At 49.6% G+C, this 23624-nt stretch overlaps 1 protein-coding gene across 2 annotated transcripts in view; it reads left to right on the top strand.

Moving 5' to 3' along the window:
• The window catches only part of LOC147729857 (transmembrane protease serine 11D-like), a 437959-nt gene extending 414569 nt beyond the window's left edge, over window positions 1-23390 (top strand). For both annotated transcript variants that reach the window (XM_086958513.1, XM_086958511.1), the window contains 4 exons: window positions 317-470; window positions 973-1223; window positions 12433-12548; window positions 22012-23390. In XM_086958513.1, coding sequence (XP_086814639.1) covers window positions 317-470; window positions 973-1223; window positions 12433-12548; window positions 22012-22173 — 683 coding nt within the window. In that variant the 3' untranslated portion in view covers window positions 22174-23390. The remainder of the gene's footprint in view (window positions 1-316; window positions 471-972; window positions 1224-12432; window positions 12549-22011) is intronic.
• The last annotated feature ends 234 nt before the right edge of the window (window positions 23391-23624 follow it).

The raw sequence follows: 23624 nt of genomic DNA, 5'->3' as shown, positions 1-23624 counted from the left end.
TGACGTAAAAAAACGATACAATAGTGATCTGATATTTGCACTAAGGGGAGGACTGGGGTGAGGTGCAGAGGGGTTTGAAGGTACTCTGTGGAGTAGTGAGATCAAACCTCAAATAGTGTCTTCATGAACCCAAACATTGATAGCAGTAAATATAACATGGCGGGGTTCCCTGTTATATGCTTACAGTACCTCTCTTGTGACCCGTAGCGGTCCTTGGAGGTAGACAGACACTTGACCCCAAGACGAGGAGTTTGCTCTAGTATTGGCACTGGCTGGGCTGGCCGCTAACTTAAACTTTCCGCTTCCCTCCTTGCAGGTGATGGATCATGTCTACCGCTCCCACGACTGCTCCACCTTGAAGCGGAGTGGCCATGGCAGGTTAGAGTGATGCAGAACGGCTCTCAGGTGTGCATTGGCAGCCTCATCTCTGCCAGCTTGGTGCTGATCGTGGCCAGCTGCCTCACGCCCAGGTATGTGATGGATCAGCATCTACGTTGACTGTGTTGACTCAGAAGGCAGCTTTGAACGCTGCTCTAAGCCTTTTTTCATGTTCCCCTTTGCTAATGCAACGCGTTATCCAGTCCCTCAAGTTCTCCTACCCTTTCCACATTGACGACAAGGTCACTGGTGGAACATCACTGCTGTTTAATGAGGATACAGAAATTATTTTTAAAATTTAAACTAGGATTTCAGAAATGACACTTCCTGCTTGTCATGGAAAGTTCTGTTGGAAGCCATAGTGAAGTATTCCCTCTAAAAATGTTTTGCTACTGTGTAATGGTAAAGTTAAATACTTTAAGCCCCATTATTACTAGATTCGTAGGCCAAGTCATAGATCAAGGTGGGTCATCCTGCTTCTAAAATTGTTCTATTGATATTGAAGGACTAGTTTTCAACTCTCAAGGTTAGCCTAACCAGACAATTTCCAAAATACCAGGCTTACCAGATCTTTGTGCTTTCCTTTTCACACAGTTATCCGGCCTGGTACTCGGTTCAAGTGGGTGCTCGCAACAGCACCTCCAAAATGTCTCATCTTGTAAAGCAGATAATGGTGCACCCTGAGTACAGCACCTCTCTGGACTCCCATGATATCGCCTTGATCCAGCTGGAGGAGATTGTGTGGTTTGGATCTACTGTGCTTCCCATCTGCCTCGCACCTCTGGCTCAGCCTGATCCGCCAGCAAACACGATGTGCTGGGCTGCGGCATCGAGTGAAACTAGCAGTAAGGAATACCTGAAATTTTGCTCATATACCGATCCATTCCCTTTTTCCCAGCTACTAGAGTGAGAATGGTGAAGGTGCCGAGCCTGCATGGTTTGATTAGTTTTAGCAGCCATCCTTGAATGTTAAGAAGCTAATGGGGATATTTACAGGAAATTGCCAGAGCGCTGTTACAACAAATTTGGCAATGTTGCATTCCGACATTTTCAAAATGCAGGGATGCGCTGTATTTACAAAAATAAGGCGCACCCCTGCGTTTCCCCTGGCACTACAAAAGCTGCCTAGCGCGAGCACAGGCAACATTGCGCCATGTTGCAAGGGTGCCTGCACTGAGAGGCACTGAAGGGCCACCTTCCTGCACATAAACAATCAATAATGGCAATTTGCTCTTTCTATGTGTGCTGCAGAATGCAGCTAACATAGAAGGAGCAAACAATGAGGAGAAATTATTAATTTCTCCTCGTATCAGCTTATCTAAGACCAGGTATTACCTGGCATTAGTTTAGGGCACTGCCTCAGCCTTATAAATGAGGGCAAGCGTCAAAAAGTAATGGGTGTTGTGGTGGAACGCTCACAGCAACACCCATTGCCTGCCTCTTTGCCACAGCAGATTGCGCCAGTAAGGGCCATATTTACATGGTGGCATTAAGCCAATTTAATAGCTTAGCACCACCTTGTAAATATGGGGTATGCCGCAACGCTACCGGAGCGTCAAAAAAAGCAACACTCCGGTGACATTAGGGGCTTGTATATTTGCAACCTAGTTTGCACGGTGCACACAGCAAAATAATTCACTTCTCGTTACTCGTGCACACTATGTGCTTTTGAAAGGTGTTGGATTTTGAGTTGTACACAACAGTACTAAGTAATCTACCCTGCTACAAATACCTACCAGCCCTGCTGTGGGTGGTGTGAGGGATGCTCAGACTACCCTCATTCAAAGAATTGTATCTTACCTGACGCTCACAATAGTGATAAGCGCTGTGTGCCAGCTGGTTTGTGAAGTTAGCTTTTTTCTCACTGGAATCTGAAGAGAGACCCCCCACCCATATCACACAGACTACATAACATATGAGCTGCTGATAACAAAGCATTCTGAATATTGAATTTCATCATATTGGAATTGGTGAGCGAGAGATGTACAGTTCTGAGAACATTGTGTGTTTTTCATTTATGCTTCTCATTACAAGCAACTTCACTTAATTCTAAGGCGGCCAGCTCAGCATGGGCTCCAGGCTAATGGTTGGTCTGAGGGTTTGTCTTACAAGCGGGCAATGCCAGAGTTCAGGATTTTTATGAAAAGGAGGAAGTTTCATCACTATTTTACAAACAGCTAAGTCATCATGTGGCCATTGCGTGAATTAGAAATGGAGTCCTGGTTTCCTAACATCTGCATCAAGTACCATAACTGACTAACCTATCCACCACTTAAAATGTACTTGCATGTTTCCCTATACTAATTCAACATTAATCCTCTTTGGGTCCTGGAGTAGCGTGCTACTCGCTGAAAAAGTGCTTTGGCGCCTCGTCTGGGGTAGTAAGCGCTATATAAATACAATTACAATACAATACCCCACCCTCAGGGTTTTGATGCTAACCAGTTACTTTCATTCTGGACCTTGCGACACTCATTCACACAAGCGACACAACAATCTTAAAATCTCTAGTCACTCCAGGTGGGGGGGCCACTACTAATGTCTTACGCCTACTCTCAGGTAACAACATGATAAGATACGGCAATGAGTAGGTGAGAGATCAGTCCCTAAAGAACTCCACCTAAATTGCAGGCTTTGCGCTACATTCCTATTTGAAAATGATAAAGAGTGTGTTGTGGCTGTGGGCCAATGTCATGAACAAGTTCAACACCATGGCTGCAGCCTGGGGTCATCTCAAAGGAAACTCTTATTAGCTCCCTGTCACTAATGCCACTCATGATAGCCAATGGCCCAGACGAGGAGATCCTTAGGTTTCTCCACACAGGCACTATGCTCTGTCTCTGTGAGCTTCCAGATTCTGTGTAAATATTATAACTATTTTTTTTTTTTTTAAATATATTTTTATTGCAGAGTTATAAACCACAGGATACAATTAAGCAGCCAGTACACTTGTGAGATCCCCCCATCCAATAAGAATTCCCAGTTGTACACAGCCATTCAGCCCGCATCCCGGAGGCCGGGCGGCATATTATATCGCTCAAGAGGAACACATCACAGTGCACGTCCCATAAGGACCCTGGTTGAAAGATCGTTTTGCGTATCTGCTTTTACCCCCCCACCCACAACAACATTCCCGTCAGCCATCCCAGTGATAGTCAGTGATGTCGCCCTTGTCGGGACCTGCCCTAGGCGCCATGGGTCGTCGCACCTAGCCACACTACCCAACCATTCTACCCTCCACATAGTAACCACCGTCCCAGTAGATCCAAGGCCCTAACAGGCGACCATCTAATGGCTTCCGGCCCTCCCCAAACACCCAACAACCAACTCCCCCAAAGCCCCCCCCCCCTGGCAACTGCTAAGGTGTGTGCCTCGTCCTGTCGAGTTGGATGGGTCCACTACAGTGCGTGATGCTATACTTCTGTGTTCGCCCCGCGGTGTCCAGCGGCTTAGGTCTCGCCATCCTCATCCTCTACCAAAGAATCACGCATAGCCTGTACCACTAACTCCCATGCACGCGCCACATCCAGTGCCTTCTCATTCCCCAACTTTACAGCTTGCTTCATTCGGAGCACACTCTCGCAGTCAGACCACCGCAGCAGCTCATTCTTCCATCTACGCAGTGAGGGTCCCCCCCTGGACTTCCAATGCCACAATATTTCCCTCTGTGCCAATATCAGGCCCAGGTCTATGAATTTGCTTGTCACCCTGGTGTGCTTAGTATGCGGGAACCAGAGCAATAGGCACGCCGCCATGTCGAATTCCACCTCCCTGTCAGTCACTTCATTCAGAAGTTCCCCTACCTCCGCCCAATAGGTCCCCAGTTGTGGGCACCCCCAAAACAAGTGGTCCATGTCCGCTCCCTGGGACGAACACCGCGGGCAACAGGCATCCGGCACCTGAAAGTACCGCTGTAGTTTCTCAGGAGTTAAATAGGCCCTATGGAGCACATAGAAATGCACCTGCTGAAAACGCGCGTTTCTAGTGCCCTTCCACGTGCGTCGCAGGATGTGACCCCATGCCGTATCCGGTATGGGCCGGCCGATGCTCACCTCCCATTTAGCCTTGAGCCCTTGGAGTGGTTCCAACCCCTCGTTCAGCATCATATTATGGAGGCACGTCACAGCTTTGAACGTGCCAGCCGCCATCACCACATATTGGCACGCCATAGTCGTCGTGGGTTCCAGGAGCCCCTCTTTCCAATGCTTTTGTATGGCAGCAACTACTGCCGCGTGTAGGAGAAAGCCCCCAGCGGGCAGCCCGAACTGGTCCCGGAGCACTTCGAACGGCGCCAAAGCCCCATCTATGTACAAGTCGCCCACCACCTGCAGTCCCGCCTCCTCCCAATCCAGCAACGGGGACCAATCTCCTCCGTGCGGCAATGCCGTCAACATCCCGATCGGGATCTCCGGGGCATAAGGCCGCGATGCCCTCGCTCTCCGAAGGCTCCGTTGCCAGCACAACCGGAGCGTCCGCTCTTCCATGGTGAGGGCCCGTAACTCGAGCCGCTGCTGCATAATGATGTAGGACAGCACGTGGCGTTGCATTCCCCGATCCCGGTCCTCCTCCGGGCCCCGGAACACCCTGGCTACGTTCTGTGTAAGGACCTGCAACTGCGCTGCAAGATAATACAGCTCAAGGTCGGGCACAGCCATGCCCCCTTCCAGCTTGGGGCGAAGTAGCGTGCTCAGGGCTACTCTACGGCGGCCATGCCCCCAAAGAAAGCCAATTATCATTGACCGCAGTTCTCTAAACACCCCCTGGGGAATCCAGACAGGCAGCGTTCGGAAATAATAAAGGAAGCGGGGGAGCGCCACCATTTTCAACAGTGCTATCCTGCCCAGGACTGACAGCGGGAGGGTTGACCAGAAAGACAAGCTGCCCCGCAGCGCCCGGACACAGCGGCCGATGTTGCCCTCCAATAGGTCCGCAGCCGCGTGGTAAATGCGGACACCCAAATAGGTGATGCAAGAGGGTTCCCATACTACACCCAAATCGCTGCTAGGGGCTGGCGATCCCGCTCGCAGCGGAAACACACAAGTCTTCGCCCAATTGACCTTAAGGCCCGACAGCCGGCCGAACTCAGACAGCAGGTCCATCGCTCCAACCAATGCCCCCGAGGTGTCAGCTAGGTACAGGAGCAAGTCATCCGCGTATAGCGATATATAATGCCACTGCCCGTCACTAACTATCCCCGCGTATCGGTCACCCGACCTCGCTCGGACCGCCAAGGGTTCCATCGCCAGGGCAAACAATAGGGGGGAGAGAGAACATCCCTGTCGTGTTCCCCTGCCCACTGGATACGCCGCAGACACCAGGCCACCCAATCGTACTCTCGCCGTCGCCGAGGTATATAAGACCCTCGTCCACCTCCGAAACCCCTCGCCCATGCCAAACCTCTCTAGCACTCCATCCAGGAAAGGCCATTCCAAGCTATCAAAGGCCTTCTCGATGTCCACAGACAGAACCGCCGGTGCTCCCTCCCTGTCCAAGATGGCGTCCATTATTCCCACCAGGCGGCGGATATTCAACGCCGTGCTCCTCGTGGGTATAAACCCGGCCTGATCCCTGTGTACCAGACCCGTCATGTGCGGGGCCAACCTGGTGGCCAGGATTCGGCTCAGGATCTTATAATCCACCGTCAGCATGGACAGCGGGCGATAAGACCTCACATCCGCGGCATCCCGGCCAGGTTTGAGGAGCGGTACAATCAAGGCCTCCCGCATGGACCCAGGCAATGCCCCCGTCTCGAAGGCTTCCGTGTACACCACCAGCAGCCTGGGCGCCAGGCTGTCCACATATTGTTGATAGAATTCAATTGGCAGTCCGTCCACCCCGGGCGTCTTGTTGCGGGCCATATGTTTGATGGCCACCCGTATTTCCGTGAGCGTGATCGGGCTACCCAGCTCCCTCACATCTTCCTCGTCCAGGACCGGGAGCTGCCTCTCCCCCAGGTATTCCACGATGTCCTGAACCCCCACTCCCAGCTGACTCCTGTACAGTTCCTCATAATACCCCCTAAATCGTTCCAATACCGCTGCCTGGGAGTACACCATCTCTCCCTGCGCATTATTAATGCAGAGAATCGGGCAGCCCCTAAGTTCCGGGTTAGCTAATCTGGCCAAGAGGGTACCCACCTTGTCCCTTTCTGCGTGTGCCCTGATGATGTACTGCCTATAGTCATAGCACCTCAAACGTTCCATCTCTGTGGCAACCACTTCCTTCGCCTCCAACAACTGGGCCTGTAGACCTGGCCTAGCCGGCCTGCGGCGCTCCAAGTCCCTCAAAGTTTCTTCCGCTTTCATTAGGTCATTCAGCACAGTCGCACGAGCATTCGAGAACCTACCCAAACACACCCCTCTCACCACCACTTTCATCGCATCCCATTCAATAGACCTGCTCGCAGCCGTGCCCTCATTCACTCCGAAATAACTATCTATGCCTTGCCGAACCGCATCGCTGAACACAGAGTCCTCTAGCGTCTCCGGCCGAAGCCGCCATGTTGGTATCACTGAGCGCTCTCTCTGCCACTGAATGTGCACTAATAGGGGGTTATGATCGGATATAGTCCTAGCCAGGTACTCCGTATGGGTAATCAATGGGGCCAGGGATACCCCGCAAAGCACCGAATCGATCCTGACATGTAGATCATGGAGAGCGGAATAAAAGGAATAATCCCTGGCTCCCCTGTGCCGCTCCCTCCAGACATCCAGCAACCCCCATCGTTCCTGCCAGTCCTTCCTGTGCGCGGCCAGCCTGCGCACCGGAGAGTCCACTAGGGGGGGATGGGACCTATCCAGAGCAACATCCGTAATTGAGTTGAAGTCCCCCCCTAACACTATCGGACCCGCCAGGAAAGAGGCCAAGGACCCCGAGAGACTATCAAAGTATCGGCCCTGGTCAGTGTTCGGTGCATAGACACAGCAGAAAACCACATCCCGTCCATATAACCTCCCCTCCACCGCCACATACCTGCCATCCGGATCTACTACTTGATTCAGCACCTGAAAGGGTATCCCCGCCCTCACCCAGATCAACACCCCCCTGGCATACGCTGAGTAAGTGGTGCCAAACACCTGGCCCCGCCATCTTTTCTGCAAGGCAGCGCACTCTTTTTTGGTGAGATGGGTCTCCTGGAGCATAGCAATCTGAACCCCCCTGCGTACCAGATATGCATGTACTTTGTGACGTTTCACCATGGTCCGCAGCCCCCGGACATTCCACGTTAGGCATTTCAAGTTAGGTAATGTCCCCATTCCAACTTCGTACAGTCCGAATCAAAAAACAAAGGTCCATGGCCCCCCCATTGCAGTTGCCCCCCCCCGAACATTCCCAAAACTGAAACACTTCCCAAACCCCACTCCCCAGGACAGAGCACACGAACCCAGTGGCCGCCCCCATCCAAACCTTGAACCAACTTCTCACACTCTTACCCTGTGGTCTCCACCACAGTCGACCTTAAGGGCCCAAGGGGGGTGAGTCGCCGCCGACCCCAGCTAGCGGAGCCCGCACCCCACGCCTTCATCCCCTCCAACGCACACAGCTCCCCCTCCCGGCAACCCGCCCTCCATCAACAGGATATCACCCTACCATGAAGTCCCGATCTAGTCCCAGTTCTATCTCAGCCGCAGAAAATACCATCCGATGTCTGTGGGGTCACTATCGGCCCCTTCGAACTTTCCGCCTCTGAAAGTTCCTCTCCTGTTCTGCTGCCTTCCCCTCCCGAGTCCGTTTCTGCCCGTTCACTGTTCTGTTGCGACCCTGTAATGGCCGCCGTCGCTGCGAGCGCATCCCTCTTCTCCGCCGCCATTTGAGCCTCCCGCTTCTCCCGCTGGCGCCTGTTGCGGGATCTGATGCGTTGTGACTGCCTCACCCGGGGCTGCTTGGGTTGGTCTCGCCTACTTTGGTGTGATTTGTCCGTCCCCGCTCTATATGACTCGAGCCATTGCCAAACTTCGTCCGGAGTCTGGAAGAAGTGCGTAGTACCGTCCATAATGATCCGCAGCTTGGCTGGGTAGAGCAAGGAGTACTGGATGCCTTCCTCCCTGAGCTCCTTCTTCACGGCAAGGAACGATGCCCTGTTCTTCTGGACCGCTTGAGTGTAATCCGGGAAGATCGTTACCTTACTGTTCTCCACCCCATACGGGCCCGACATCCTGGCCCGCTGGATGAGAAGATCCCGGTCCTTGTAGTGGAGGAGCCGCACCACCATCGGTCGGGGGGGGCGGCCAAGCCCCGGCGGGCGAGCAGGCACCCGGTGAGCTCGCTCCAGAGTGAAAAAAGGAGTAAGCCCCTCCGGCGCCACCACAGTGCGGAACCAGTTCTCCATGTAGGCCACCGCGTCCTCCCCCTCAATCCGTTCCGGCAGGCCTACGTTGTTCCGTCTATTGCGGCCTTCGGCATCCTCCGCCCTCCGTTCCAGTGAGTCCAGACGGGCCAAAATGTCCGTGATCCTATGCTCCGCGGTCGCCACCGATGGCTTCAGGTCCAGCAACAGCTGGTCATGGTCCTTGACCCTGTCTGCCAGCTTCGCGTGATCCGCGCGTAGCAGCCCCAGGCCCGTGGCCACTTGGGCAATGTCATTGTGCAATGCTTCCTTAGTGGAGGTGATCGCATCAAGAATGGCATCCAAACGCCGGTTCAGCCGCTGTTCCTGGTCAAGCTCCGGGGAGGGACTCTCACTCAGCTGAGTTGATGTCGCCGAGTCCCCCTCGCGACTCCCGGGCATCGGTCCTCCGATCGCCGCCATGCCAGGGTGCTGCGTCACAAGTCCTGTCGCCCGTTTTGCGATTACGCCCGTGGGTCCGTGCCAGTCACCGGGCACCAGGCAGCGCAATGTCCCCACCGATGCTCTCAGGAACAATGGCCAGGTGGACGGGCTCCGTTCCGTCACCCCCCTCCGGCCTGAGGGGGGAAGGATAAGTCTCAGAGCGGTGGCCAACGAGGGTCCCCGGGCTCCTGGGTGAATCAGGTCAGCGTCCCCTGGTCTCAGGACACAGCACCGCCAATCCTAGTGCCTCGGGCAGCCAAGTGCAGGATCTCGTGCCACTCGGCGACAACTTGGTTCAGGGCCGAAGTTCGGAACCGTCCGACCTCCTCGCCGCCATTTTCTTCTCACCCTCGGCAACACCTCGGCCGCCTCTTCACTCGATCTTCTCGGGGCCAGCAGTCCCCCAGCGACTCTCCGATTATGCCCAGCTGTCCCCTTACACTTCAGAGGGCAGGAACGTCGTCTTCGGGTCGCCTAGGGTCCCGAAAACAGGAGAATTAGCGGGATTCCGCGCGGAGCTGCGAGCTCACGCCGCCATCCCGATCGGCGTCCAAGCCACGCCCCCCCATGTAAATATTATAACTAGTCCTCCCTTCAGGAACATAGCGATCAGATCCCTGCAGGCACCTTCACTCACAGTGGACTCTGCGTCAGGCATTCCGATTGCCTCAACATTGCTTCCTCGCAGACCCATTGTGACAATACTTGTGGTTTACAACTTTTATCCTAACAAGATCATCTTTTTAGCTTTCACATAAAAGTAGGCAGGTATTGCATGCTATATCATGGAGCAGACCTGTATTCTGGTTGCACATGTTTTAGCAACTTCACCAGTGGTTTTATGGTTCATATTGTGAAACCATACATTGCACATGAACTAGTGGAGCTGCAGTAATAAAACAGTCTGTCGAGTAGTCCATGGAAGGGAAAATTTCTGTACTGCACTTCAGACGTGAGGACAGCTACTTTGAAAGCCCCTGGCCTCCACACCCATGCTGAATCCACACTGCATGCATGGCGGGTCTAGACATTCTGAATTCGCACTGTGTGCATGGCGGGTCTAGACCGTCTGAATCCACACTGCGTGCATGGCAGGTCTAGACCAACCTATGAATCCACACTGCGTGGAAGGCAGGTCTAGACCCTCTAAATCCACACTGCGTGCATGGCGGGTCTAGACCCTATGAATCCACACTGCGTGCATGGCAGGTCTAGACCCTCTAAATCAATACTGTGTGAATGGCAGGTATAAACCCTCTAAATCCATACCGAGTGCATGGCGGGTCTAAACCCTCTAAATTTGCACTGTGTGCATGGCAGGTCTAGACCCTCAATCCACACAGCGTGCATGGCAGGTCTGGATCCATGAATCCACAATACATGCAAGGCAGGTCTAGACCCTCTGAATCCACACTGCATGCATGGCAGATCTAGACCCCCTGAATCCACACTGTGCATGGCAGGTCTAGACCCTGTGAATCTACACTGTGTGCATGGTGGGTCTAGACCTCTGAATCCACACTGCGTGCATGGCTGGTCTACACCTCTGAATCCACACTGTGCATGGCAGGTCTAGACCCTCCGAATCCCCACTGTGTGCATTGCAGGTCTAGGCCCTCTGAATCCACACTGCGTGCATGGCGGGTCTAGACCTTCTGAATCCACACTGCGTGCATGGCGGGTCTAGACCTTCTGAATCCACACTGCGTGCATGGCGGGTCTAGGCTCTGAATCCACTCTGTGCATGGCAGGTCTAGACCCTCTGAATCCACACTGCGTGCATGGCGGGTCTACACCCTCTGAATCCACACTGCCTGCATGGCAGGTCTAGACCCTCTGAATCCACACTGCCTGCATGGCAGGTCTAGATCCCTGAATCCACACTGTGTGCATGGCAGGTCTAGACCCTCTGAATTCACACTGCATGCATGGCAGATCTAGAGCCCTGAATCCACACTGCGTGCATGGCGGGTCTAGACACTCTGAATCCACACTGTGTGCATGGCAGGTCTAGGCCCTCTTAATCCACACTGTGTGCATGGCAGGTCTAGACCTTCTAAATCCACACTGCGTGCATGGCGGGTCTAGACCCTCTGAATCCACACTGTGTGCATGGCAGGTCTAGACCCTGTGAATCAACACTGCGTGTACAGCACGTCTAGACCCTATGAATCAACACTGTGCACCTCGCAGGTCTAGACCCTCTGAATCCACACTGGGTGCATTGCAGGTCTAGACCCTCTGAATACACACTGCATGTAAGGCTGGTCTAGACCCTATGAATTCACACTGGGTGCAATACAGGTCTAGACCCTCTGAATCCACACTGGGTGCATTGCAGGTCTAGACCCTCTGAATCCACACTGTGTGCATGGTGGGTCTAGACCCTCTGAATCCACACTGCGTGCATAGCAGGTCTAGACCCTCTGAATCCACACAGCGTGCAAGGCAGGTCTAGACCCTCTAAATTCACACTGCGTGCATGGCGGGTCTAGACCCTATGAATCCACAGTGTGTGCATGGCAGGTCTAGACCCTCTAAATCTAGACTTCGTGCACGACGGGTCTAGACCCTATGAATCCACACTGGGTGCATTGCAGGTCTTGACCCTCTAAATCTACACTGTGTGCACTACGGGTCTAGACCCTATGAATCCACAGTGTGTGCATGGCAGGTCTAGATCCCTGAATCCACACTGGGTGCATTGCAGGTCTAGACCATCTGAATCCACACTGTGTGCATGGCAGGTCTAGACCCTCTGAATCCACACTGCCTGCAAGGCAGGTCTAGACCCTTTGAATGCACACTGCATGCAAGGCAGGTCTAGACCCTCTAAATCCACACTGCGTTCATGGCAGGTCTAGACCCTCTAAATCCACACTGGGTGCATGGCAGATCTAGACCCTCTGAATCCACACTGCCTGCAAGGCAGGTCTAGACCCTTTGAATCCACACTGCGTGCATGGCAGGTCTAGACCCTCTAAATCCACACTGCGTGCATGGCTGGTCTAGACCCTATGAATCCACACTGGGTCATGGCAGGTCTAGCCCCTCTGAATCCACACTGTGTGCATGGCAGGTCTAGACCCTCAGCGGAGAGCATTAGCTCCAGAGCTCATTATGGTATTGTGTCCATGAGATACAGGTATAACATTAGTAGGATATGGCGCCAGGATGTGCATGATGGGGCAATTTCTTCATGTCCTCCCGGTTGTCTTCTGGACCTCTACAGACGCTTTTGAAAGGGACAATGCTAACACTGTGGTCTCTGTGCTTTCCCTCAGGTGGTACAAGACTATTCAAGAGAGAAGAAGGGACGATATCTTTGTATGAGACCTGCACTGGCGTATCCCAGGACCAGTCAATCTGCTGGACACCCACTACCACAGAAGAGATCCAGGTAATCCATACGCATCAAGAGAAGGCAGGACCTAAAAAGTGCAAACGAGAGCCAGAGGCTAAACACAGAAGTTTATATTGTGAGCAATGCAGAGCCTATTTACTTCAAGCACTCGCGAGAGACAACAAGTTATGAAGTGAATAGCACATTTTTGCAGGCCAACGTTTTCCAGGCATAGAATGCAGGGGTTATAATGGCCGTATCTTGTAAGGCCAATGTTTACACGGGCTAGCAAATCATAGGTGCAGAAAACATTACAAATAACAGTTGTTTTGTTCAGGGGGTACCAGGTAAGCATAAATAGGGCTGGGTTCACACTTTAAAAGCTGCTAGGATCTGCCAACTAAAATGTTGTCCGCCCACCCCCCACTCTATGACTTCCAATCGGTATTCAGGGTATCTCTGTATCTGAAATGCTGTCGACTCCGGCGCTGTGTCTAATCTCCCTGTACCTTCTGTGCTTATCAATCTGTCTTCTGTAAGTCCAACTCTTTATTAATGCATCCTCCATTCAGCCTGCCTACCTGTTATTCTGCCTATAAACCTAGATTTAAATCTGCCACTCAGTGTCTGTCCAACAAGCTGTCTACCTTTCATTAGGCCTACTGGCATGATGTCTAATCACCATTCTTCCTGATTATCAATCTGTCCATTTACTATGATCTGTCTATCAGACAAACAATATGCACATGCTAACCTGTCTACCTCCTAATCTGTCTTCTTAATGTTCTATCAACAAAGGCTTCTGCCTATAAATATTTCTAGTTCTCTCTCTCTATCTATCTTTACACCTGTCACCAATTGTTCCATCTGTAACTAGTCTGCCTGTCACTCTGTCTACTTGCCTATCTATCACTGTGTCTGTCTACCTGTAAACTTTTGCCCCCATCTCACTCTCTAACTCTGTTAATCTGTCACTATCTGCATCTGGCGTACCTGCTGCCATGCCTACTTGTCAATCTGAATACCAGTTGTGGTATCAAACTGAACACCTTCCTCACCGTTTGCTTGTTTTTTTTTAATCTTTATGTCGCTCTATCTGCTAGTCTAATTGTTCAGCAACCCGTTTCTCTGTCAGTCTGTCACTTTATGGGTAAATTTTTCTCCATGTAATTTTTTTCTGCATGTCGTTCTACCCATCAAACAGTGTATCTGTGTTGCCAATTTATCTGTCTGTCTGGCTGTTCTGCTCTATCTCCTTCAAGTGCTGATCTCCCCCTGCAAAAAGCCTGCTCCCAGCCTTCTAATGTTCAGAAAAGGGAAAAACAGGACAGTTTGACAGTGAGAAACAATTTTGTAATGCATATCTGTTGACATGTTAATATGCACCAATTATTCATGTGACTCCCACTAAAATAAAACAATAAAAAACCTTTTTTGGGCTCCGGTAGGGTCTCTGTAGGACCCCTCCATCCCCCTCACAAGAGAACCACGGGTTAGAGAGTGTCTATCCTGCACCCTTTTCTTTTTTTTAAACATTTTTGCTTGTGACTCGGTTCAACCGAGTCACCAGATGGCTGCCAAAACTTCCTGGTTTGACGTGTTGGCAGCTAATCAGATCTCAGGTTCGAGATCGGGAGAGGTCACAAATCTTCCGCGCCCTCAGTTGTATTTCTCAGCAACTACTGAACAGATTTACACCATTTAACACAAAGGTCACTTTCTGGACCAACAGCTACCTCTCTGCCAAATTTGGTCTAATTATGTTCAGAAGTTTGGCGGTAGTAGTTTCATAAATTTTTTATGGGAATTAACATGGAGAAAAAGCGCTTTCAGACCCCACTTTTTTCTCAGCTCCCGCTTGAGAAAACAACCCAAGATTTTCAAGACAGCAGCTAAGTGACTGCCCCTATAGTTTTGGAAATTTTGTGAAGATTCGTTAAACTACATTAAAGTTATTGGCAAATCAAAAAACGCTATTCCTATGGAAACTACATCCTAACTAGAACTACCAGCCACTAGTAGGAATGTAATATATATATATATTATAGAGATACGTAGGACCAACTGACCCATTTTAAACTGCTGTTCCCATGGAACCCTTCTCCACTTCGGCCTTCAAAGTTCTCGTTTGAATATATAGATATATCCAAAACACAAGGGGTCTGTTTTAGTGGTGAGCCCACAACAGGTCAGTAATTTGCCACATTTGTTTATTGTAGAAAGCAGTGCGGGCACAATCACAACAGCTCACTCGATCACCAGTCCAGCACAACACATTTTGTGATGTAACACTTCTTCTGGGGTTATGGGTAAAAAGTCATTTGCTTGGCACTATTGGCGGCGTATGTATATGTTCAAACCCCGCCTTGGTGGGCGTGGCCACCGCTTTGGCCTATTGGTAATTATAGTCCCGCCGTATTTCAGTGAGCTGCCTTGCGAAGGACTTTCAAATAAAACAGTTTAAACATCTCAGTGGATTGTGAGACTAGGTTATGTTGCCCCATCACTGCTTGTATGCCTCAAGAAACAGCACCTGTTCCAAAATCAGACTCGCCGGTTGACAAGCCCAATGGGCTGCTGGGACAGCAGAGAGGCTCTCCTCCGCTACTCAGACAGGGCAGCCATACATCCAAAACACAAGGTGCTTGTTTTAGAGGCGAGCCCACAACAGGTCAGTAATTCGCCACATTTGTTTATTGTAGGAAGCAGTGCGGGCACAATCACAACAGCTTATTCGATCACCAGTCCAGCTCGACGTGTTTCATGATCCAACACTTCTTCTGGAGCTATGGGCAAAAAGGCAATTGCTTGGCACTGTTGGCGGCGTCTATAAATGTTCAAACCCCGCCTTGATGGGCGTGGCCACCGCTGTGGCCCATTAGTAATTGTTATCCCGTCGTATTTCTTCAGTGAGCTCCCTTGCGAAGGACTTTCAAATAAAACAATTTAAACATCTCGGTGGATTGTGAGACCAGGTTATATTGCCCCATCACTGCTTGTATGCCTCAAGAAACGTCACCTGTTCCAAAAGCAGACTCGCCGGTTAGTGAAAACTGTGTAAGTCTAGGACCGGCAGCTCACTGTAGCAGTACGGTGGCACTACAACTACCAGAAGGCCACGGTTGTGGCCACGCCCACGGAGGCGGGGAGTTTTGATACTTAAGTTGCCTCCAAAATGACTGTGTCCTTTGAATTCAAGCCTAATACCCCTGGTGAAGAGTTTACTACGAAACACGTTGGGTTGGACTGCTATACCCTGCGGGCTTGTCTGCCTTTTGCATCGCTGCCTCCAATAAAGAAAAATTTGGATATAACCCACCTGCTGCGGGCCTCTTCCATAGCAGTCACCTCTGTTTGTTGGATGTGAAGCAGCTTTTGCCTGAGCCGTGGAAGAGAGCCCCTGCTTCTTAGGAGCTCTGCTGTGTCGTCACTCGGCGGCACCGTGTTGGGAACGGGTGCCGTGTTTAGAGGGAAGTCAGCAGGTGCACGGAAGCTGGACATTGCCCCACTCTCCACTTGGAGTTTGAAACTGTGTAAGTCAAGGACCGGCAGCTCACTGTAGCAGTACGGTGGCACTACAACTACCAGAAGGCCACAGTTGTGGACACGCCCACAGAGGCGGGGAGTTTTGATACTTAAGTTGCCTCCAAAATGACTGTGTCCTTTGACATTCAAGCCCAATACCCCTGATGAACTGTTTACTACGAAATGCGTTGGGTTGGACTGCTATACCCTGCAGGCTTGTCTGCATTTTTCATCGCTGCCTCCAATAAAGAAAAAATTGGATATAATCCACCTGCTGCGGGCCTCTTCCATAGCAGGCACCTCTGTTTGTTGAATGTGAAGCGGCTTTTGCCTGAGCCGCGGAAGAGAGCCTCTTGCTTCTTAGGAGCCCTGCTGTGTCGTCACTTGGCGGCACCACGTTGGGAGAGGGTGCCGTGTTTGGAGGGAAGTCAGCAGGTGCACGGAAGCTGGACATTGTACCGCACTCCACTAGGAGTTTGAAACTGAATGAAAACTGTGTAAGTCAAGGACCAACAGCTCTTCCATAGCAGGCACCTCGGTTTGTTGGAGATATAATATATATATATATATATATATATATATATATATATATATATATATATATATATATATATATATATATAATTCATTGGAGAGGCACGCCAGAAGCCTATAAAATCAGAAGCATGCAGGGAATGTTAGTAGCAAGCAATGCTGTGATCTTCACTGTTCAACTATAATTAAGGGGCTGGATGCTCAGAAAAACGTCAGGCAGAAGGCAGAAAAGATGAATGAAATGCTGGTTTGTTTTCTAATAAAGGATTTCCACAATAACCTACTGCGGAGTGCGTCCTCATCTCAGGGTGAAATATGGTAAAATATATATATATATATATATATATATATATCAAACACAAAAGTTAGCCCCAAAGGAAGAGCCCACGAGTAGTTGCAAATAATCGGTATTTTTAATGGATGACAGCTACAGCAAGTAAACGAGGCAGAATGCAACCAAAGTTCCTGGCCAGACGCGTTTCGGGTGGTGTTCCCTTCCTCAATGGCCAAATGCTGCAAACACCATGACCCGCTGTGCATTCTCTTTTCAATTGCACGGACCTGTCCCAGTGGGCGGGGCTTATCGCTAAGCCCTCTGGTTCTCGTGGTGCAAATATAAAATCTCCAGTGAGTCAGTCATATATATATATCCAACAAAGAGTTGCCTGTAATGAGAGGGCCCACACAAGGAAGTTTGTTTTGCCGCTTCTTTAATGGAGAATGCAGTGGGAAAAACAGCAAAGTGCTTCGCTAAAAATAGAATCTTCGCAAAATTTTCAAAACTAATAACCAGCTCCGATCAGCTCCTGTCTTGAAAGTTTCGGGGTGATTCGTCAAGCGGGGGCCGAGAAAAAAGGGGGGTCCCAAAATGCATTTTCTCCATGTTAATTTCCATAGAAACTTTTGTTGTGGCTACAGCCCTAACTGCTGAACAGAATTACACCAAATTTGGAAGAGAGGTAGCTCTTGGTCCAGAGTACACTCTTTGCTTTAAATGGTGTAAATCGGTTCCGTAGGTCCTAAAAAATGTAAAAATAAAAAATATCAATATCTGATGACCAAGGAGAATTTGCAAACCCTGCCGATCACAAGCCTTATTCTGATTGGCTGCCAAGAAGTGCTGGCAGCCATCTTGTGACTTGGTAAAACAGATTCACAAGTAAACTGTTAAAAAAAGATAAAAAACAAGAAAAGGGGGCAGGGTAGAAAAACCCTGACCCCCTAGGCCCAAAAAAGCCCCAGACTTTTTATTTTTTTATTTTTAAACTGCGTAGGGGTGCCACCTGCCACTCTACACTGCCCCAGGGGCCGCCACCTTGCCTGGGCTTAAATTTAAATAAATAATTGGGGGGGGCTCCTGCCCCCCCACACTGCCACGGAGACCACCACCTCCCTGGGCATTAATTAAGATAATGTGGGGGCCCGTTGCGGACTCCCGGGGACCACCACCTCCACAGTGCTTTTTAGGTCTCGCCTGTCAATGCGCTTGCGCATTGAGCTTGCGAGAGATATTGGGGCTTAACCAGAGCTTAACCATCGTGCGATTTCATGCAGTGCCTGTGGAGCAGTCAAGCGGAAAGCACGTCCACATCAAAGGCATCTGAAGCTCCCCCCAGCGTGCGGCCTCAGGCATTTCTCCTGCCCTAATTATTCACTGCCCACGGCCGCGCTACTTTCACTTTCACCGCCACCAGGCAGTGTCTCTTTTTCTTTTTCTTTCGTGATATTGTTGCATTGCAAAATGCCTGCAGATAACTTTCTCTCGTGCTCTTTTAAACTTGTTTGTAATTATATTTGTAAGACTACAGTTGCGATCGCTGTTTTTTTAAAGGACATGACTACATTTTTGAGCCAACACTGAGGCTCGAACACCGATCTCCCATTCACCCCAGTTCCTCCACCCTAATTATGCAAGGCCGCCAGGCCATGTCTCTTTTTTTTTTTTTCCTTATAAAACCACAACACCACCTGCTCACAGACGGAGAGCTCCCCAAACAAACCTTCTCAGCCAGTCCTGACACAATGGCAATAACTGGAAAAAATACAGCTGGTGCCGTTTTATGCACGTTTAGTCACGAATGCTTTAGCTGGACTCACATCTGAAAGAAAATGGCATCTCTAGTATAACGTTACTGCTTTCTCCTCCGGTCATTTCTCTGTGTGCTTCCCCCCTCGGACCACCCTTCACCCTGTCCTTGTAAGTCTTTGTTTCGTTTTTATGGTTGGACTTCTTTCAGTAGGATATGCCTATTTGGTCTTCTTTTGAAGCGAGTTATGCTTTTCTTTTTATAATTTCAATTAGAGTTGGTCGGTGCAAAGCTGGACAGCCATACAGCGCCCGAGCCTAAGACAGCTGCATTGCCTTTGTGATAGGAAGAGACAGGGCCAGTTGGAAGATTCTTCCAAAACTGCAGTGTAACCATGCTTTAAGTGTGTCACTTGCTCGTCATCTTAGTCACTACCCTACGGGCACCCTTGCTCCGGGCTAGGTGCTAAGCCCCACCCACCACAGACGCTGAAGATTGTCACTTCTGTGTATAGGCCGACTGACCCTCTACTTTATCTCTGTGGGCTCTCACTTGTAATGGGGGCACTTTTGGCCATATCCACTTTCCCTATTCCCTGTGATTTCTCCTGATTCTCCCCCTTATCCCCCCCCCCTTATCCATCTGAGTTACCGCATCGATTTCCATTACACACCCTTGTTAGATTTTGCTCGTAAGTTAGAGCGTTTCCATTCTTGTTCTTTCTGACGAACGAGTAAACCTGGCAGCTATTACAGTTTTCATCCACAATTCATCCTCTCTCAAGATCTGGGTTCACTTCGACTCTAACCCCTTCAGTCCACTCTCAGATCGAACTTGTGTACAATAACCACACTGCCCCTAAACCCATCAAGAGTCACCCACAGCCTGGTTACCCCCCAGACCGCATGCTGCACTTAATCTTTAACATTGAGCCCGCTGCTGTGTCTCGCGTTTCTCCTCCCCTCTTCCCCCCTCCCCACAGCAATGCCAAGAGCTTGCTTGCCGTCATTGATGTAACAGAGTGCCCCATATGGTGTTCCCTCCCACTCGCTCATCAAAGGCTGCTTACTCCCCTTCTCCCCCGCCCCCCACCCCATCCGACCTGTTCTCCGTCCAGCCCACCTATTCCCTGTGATTTCTCCTGATGCTCTCCCTTATCCCCCCTCCGTATCCATCTGAGTTACCGCATCGATTTCCATTACACGCCCTTATTAGATTTTGCTCGTAAGTTAGAGCGTTTCCATTCTTGTTCTTTCTGACGAACGAGTAAACCTGGCAGCTATTACAGTGTCCATCCACAATTCATCCTCTCTCAAGAGCTGGGTTCACTTCAACTCTAACTCCTTCAGTCCACTCTCAGATCGAACGTGTGTACAATAACCACACTGCCCCCAAACCCATCAAGAGTCGCCCACAGCCTGGTTACCCCCCAGACCGCATGCTGCACTTAATCTTTAACACTGAGCCCGCTTTTACATTCAGAACACGGGTGCACACATTTAACAATGCCACTTGTGACTCGCTGCCCGTCATCCTCGTTTATCGGATGCACATTCCCCCTGCAGCAGTCTCCGCTGTCAACCATTAGCAGACTACATCTGGCTGCCCTAATGACCACCCTTGCGCCATCAGTCCCGGGGTCTAATCCTCTGCCTGTCCACGTGCTGGGTAAGAATTATTCAACAGTCTTTACTCAGTTCTTGCCTGAATTGTGTTTTTGTTTTGTTGCATGCTAGGCCCTGTTTCTTAGCAACTAAATTTTTCCAGTTGGCATAGGAATAATTTTTCTTTCAGCATTTACGTTTCCATAGCTCTTTGTTTGGCAATTTATTGCTTCCATTCACCATCCTTTCAGTGACATAGCACATCACTAAACTGATGAGTGTTACTCTTTGTAAGTTCGTTTACTCTGATATATATATAAATCCATAGGTAGGAAAACAATTTGCTGCTGAATGCCACACAAAGTTCGAGTTTTTTGTGCCCTTCTGCCCTCTGCATCACCATATCATCACTCAGCGCTACCCCAGCATCACTCAGCACCACCACATTATCACTCAACACCACCACATTATCACTCAGCACCACCACATTATCACTCAGCACCACCACATTATCACTCAGCACCACCACATTATCACTCAGCACCACCACATTATCACTCAGCACCACCACATTATCACTCAGCACCACCACAGCACCAACACATTATCACTCAGCACCACCACATTATCATTACAGCATCACTCAGCACCAATACAGCACCACTTTGCACCACCACAGCATCACTCAGCACCACCACAGCACCACTCAGCAACAGCACAGCAGCAATAAGCACAACACCAGCATCACTCAGCGCAACACCAGCATCACTCAGCGCAACACCAGCATCACTCAGCGACACCCCAACATCACTCAGCCCCACACCAGCATCAGTCAGCAACAACACAGCATCACTCAGCACCACCCAAAAATCACCATTAGCGCCAACACAGCATCAGTCAGCACCTACACAGCACTGATCTGCGCCACCACATTATCACTAGGCAGCAACACATTAATACTCAGCGCAACACCACAGCACCACTCTACACCACAACAACACAAATCAGCAACACTCAAAGCAAAGACCAAAGCCATTGGGATTTGTAATATCAATACATGTAAGTCAGGGAAAAACTAAACATGTAGCTTTACTAATGCTATAGGTGTCACATTTGCTAATTTTATAACTATTGGCATTTCAAAGAACAATATTAATAATTTTAATATTTTAAAACAGAAGCATAACTTGAAAAATAATTATATTTACAAGACCAATAGCTCCAACTTTTCTAATACGAGACCTATTGCATTTCCAATGCTTGTTTCACAAAGGGAGGGGGGGGCTGCGTGGCCCCCTTACTGGAATCCTAGATGGCCCTGGGGACCACCATCCCCAGGGCAGGCTCCAGCTAAATCCTGGGGTGCTCCTGCTCTGTCATTGCAAACTATGCTTCGCTTCATGGAAACGAGAGCAGAAAACCTGTTCTAGTTTCCATGAAGCAAAGCAGATTGCTTTTGGACAAGGGGAGCTGCATGTCATCGGCTCCCCTTGTCCAAAAGCAATGCCTGCTCCCACAGGAGGTGGGGAGCCGGCAGGGACTGCCGGGGCATTGGGGCTCCCCCGCGGTCCCCACGTCAGGCCAGGCCCCGGGGATGGGGTCCCCGGGCCATGATTGGCCTCAGGAGGAGGGCCGTGTGGCCCACCCTCCAAAAAATGAAAGGCTAGCCAGGCCCCATGGTGTCCCCGGGGCCAATAGTGGCCCAGGGTAGGGGGGCCCTCCTCCCGTGGACATAAAAAAAGGAAAGGAGGCCATGCACCTATCAGCTTGCTTTTTATATTTCTGTTTCATGTCCCTTAATAAAACAAACAACAATCTCTTCCCCAACAGATTGAGATGGGAGCGTCTGTTACTTGCTCAAACACAACGTACCCGCTGTACCTGACGGCGATCTCTCCAGACCTGCAGCGACCCGGTGTGAAGAACCCCAATGCTGTTTTCATCTTGATCAGACCCTTTCTAGAATGGATTGAAACTTACACCCTAGCTTGATTGTGTTCTGAGAAGGTTGGGTGTGAGTGATGGCAGCTTCCCAAACACAGGATATTGGTACTGATTCAGCAACCAAACAGATCTAGCCTTATACAACACTAAAAAATATCTCGCCTACGAAAACATAAAAGTGCACCTTGCACACATTTAGAAAAATATTACTGAAATTTAGAAAAGTTGATGTACCAGCACCGTAAAAGCATGCTTGACTAGGTGGAAACCGTAGGATTAATCAAATAGTGAATTAAGTGACTGGTTACCATATGTTCTTAGCAAGAGATGGCATGAAATGAGATGATAACTTAGCATTGCTATTGACTTAATTGCAGAGTGTCGTAACAAACTCGAAATTGGTGCAGTTTCTAAACTAAATGTGTCAGATGTCTGAAATGTTCAGTATAAGTGCCTTACTTGATTTTTTTTTATTGGTGTGTTTTATTCGTTTTTGAGGGTACACAAATAACATACATTTTCGGCTGTTAAAGAATATTACATTACAGGGATATGGCAGACACATACAACTCCATCCATTGGACAACAGGATTAGACTGCTCAAGCACGTAACAACAACGCGAAACTACAATGAAGAATAAGAGAGAACTCATATAATAGACTGATATGTGCTTGCATCAAGTTGCCGCTGTGCTATATGTGGTAGCTACCGGTCTGTGTGATCATGTAATAGATGCGGATGCGGATGCACCTGTGCTATCCTATATCAGTACTACACCTCTGGTAACCACACATCTAACAACGTAAATCAAAAGAACAATTGGAACAATGGGGAGGGGGATTGGGCCTAAACAACGGCGTAGTATGCCCAACCCTATCATCTTGGGTAATTTACCTATATGACCTTAAGCCAGGCCCGCAACGCCCATAGGGCTGAAAGGCCTTCATTTATATTTGCTGTTCGAAGTATACACAGATAAGTGCTGAAAATGCGGCTTTAGGTGACTGCTTATGTTTGTACCGTCTGGGGCATCAAAATAATGTGCTGGCAAACCTAATCATAAGACTGGAAGTTTGTTGCAGGATCAGCACATTACTTATTTCCTCCACCCTCGATCCCTGATTAATGACATAATAGCAGGGCTTTAAGTGGGCTGTGCTCAGCAACGACAGTTCATAAAAGCAGGCGCCGAGAGGTGTCCCTATCGGGCTCTCCATTTTCACCCTCACACTCCCAATTGAAAAATAAATCTTAACTCTGCAGCAGTTCACTGTTTTGATGTAACTTTTTTTTTTTTATTCTGTATTGCTAAACTTAAAGTGTTTTACATGAGCACCAACTAGGACATCTTCATTTAATAGACATTACGCCACAACCTCTTGTGCAAGAACTAAAGCATTTTCAATATTATGTACAACAAAGCCATAGTTGGATGTATGCATGTAGTATATTTATCTTATGCAACTAACAACCTTGACAAAGCCAATAGTCCTGACTT

The sequence above is a fragment of the Lissotriton vulgaris genome, chromosome 2_1 (genome assembly GCF_964263255.1).
Source record: "Lissotriton vulgaris chromosome 2_1, aLisVul1.2, whole genome shotgun sequence".
NCBI lineage: Eukaryota > Metazoa > Chordata > Amphibia > Caudata > Salamandridae > Lissotriton > Lissotriton vulgaris.
The sequence above is the reverse complement of the archived record's forward strand: the minus strand, read 5'-3'. Positions and strand labels throughout refer to the sequence as shown.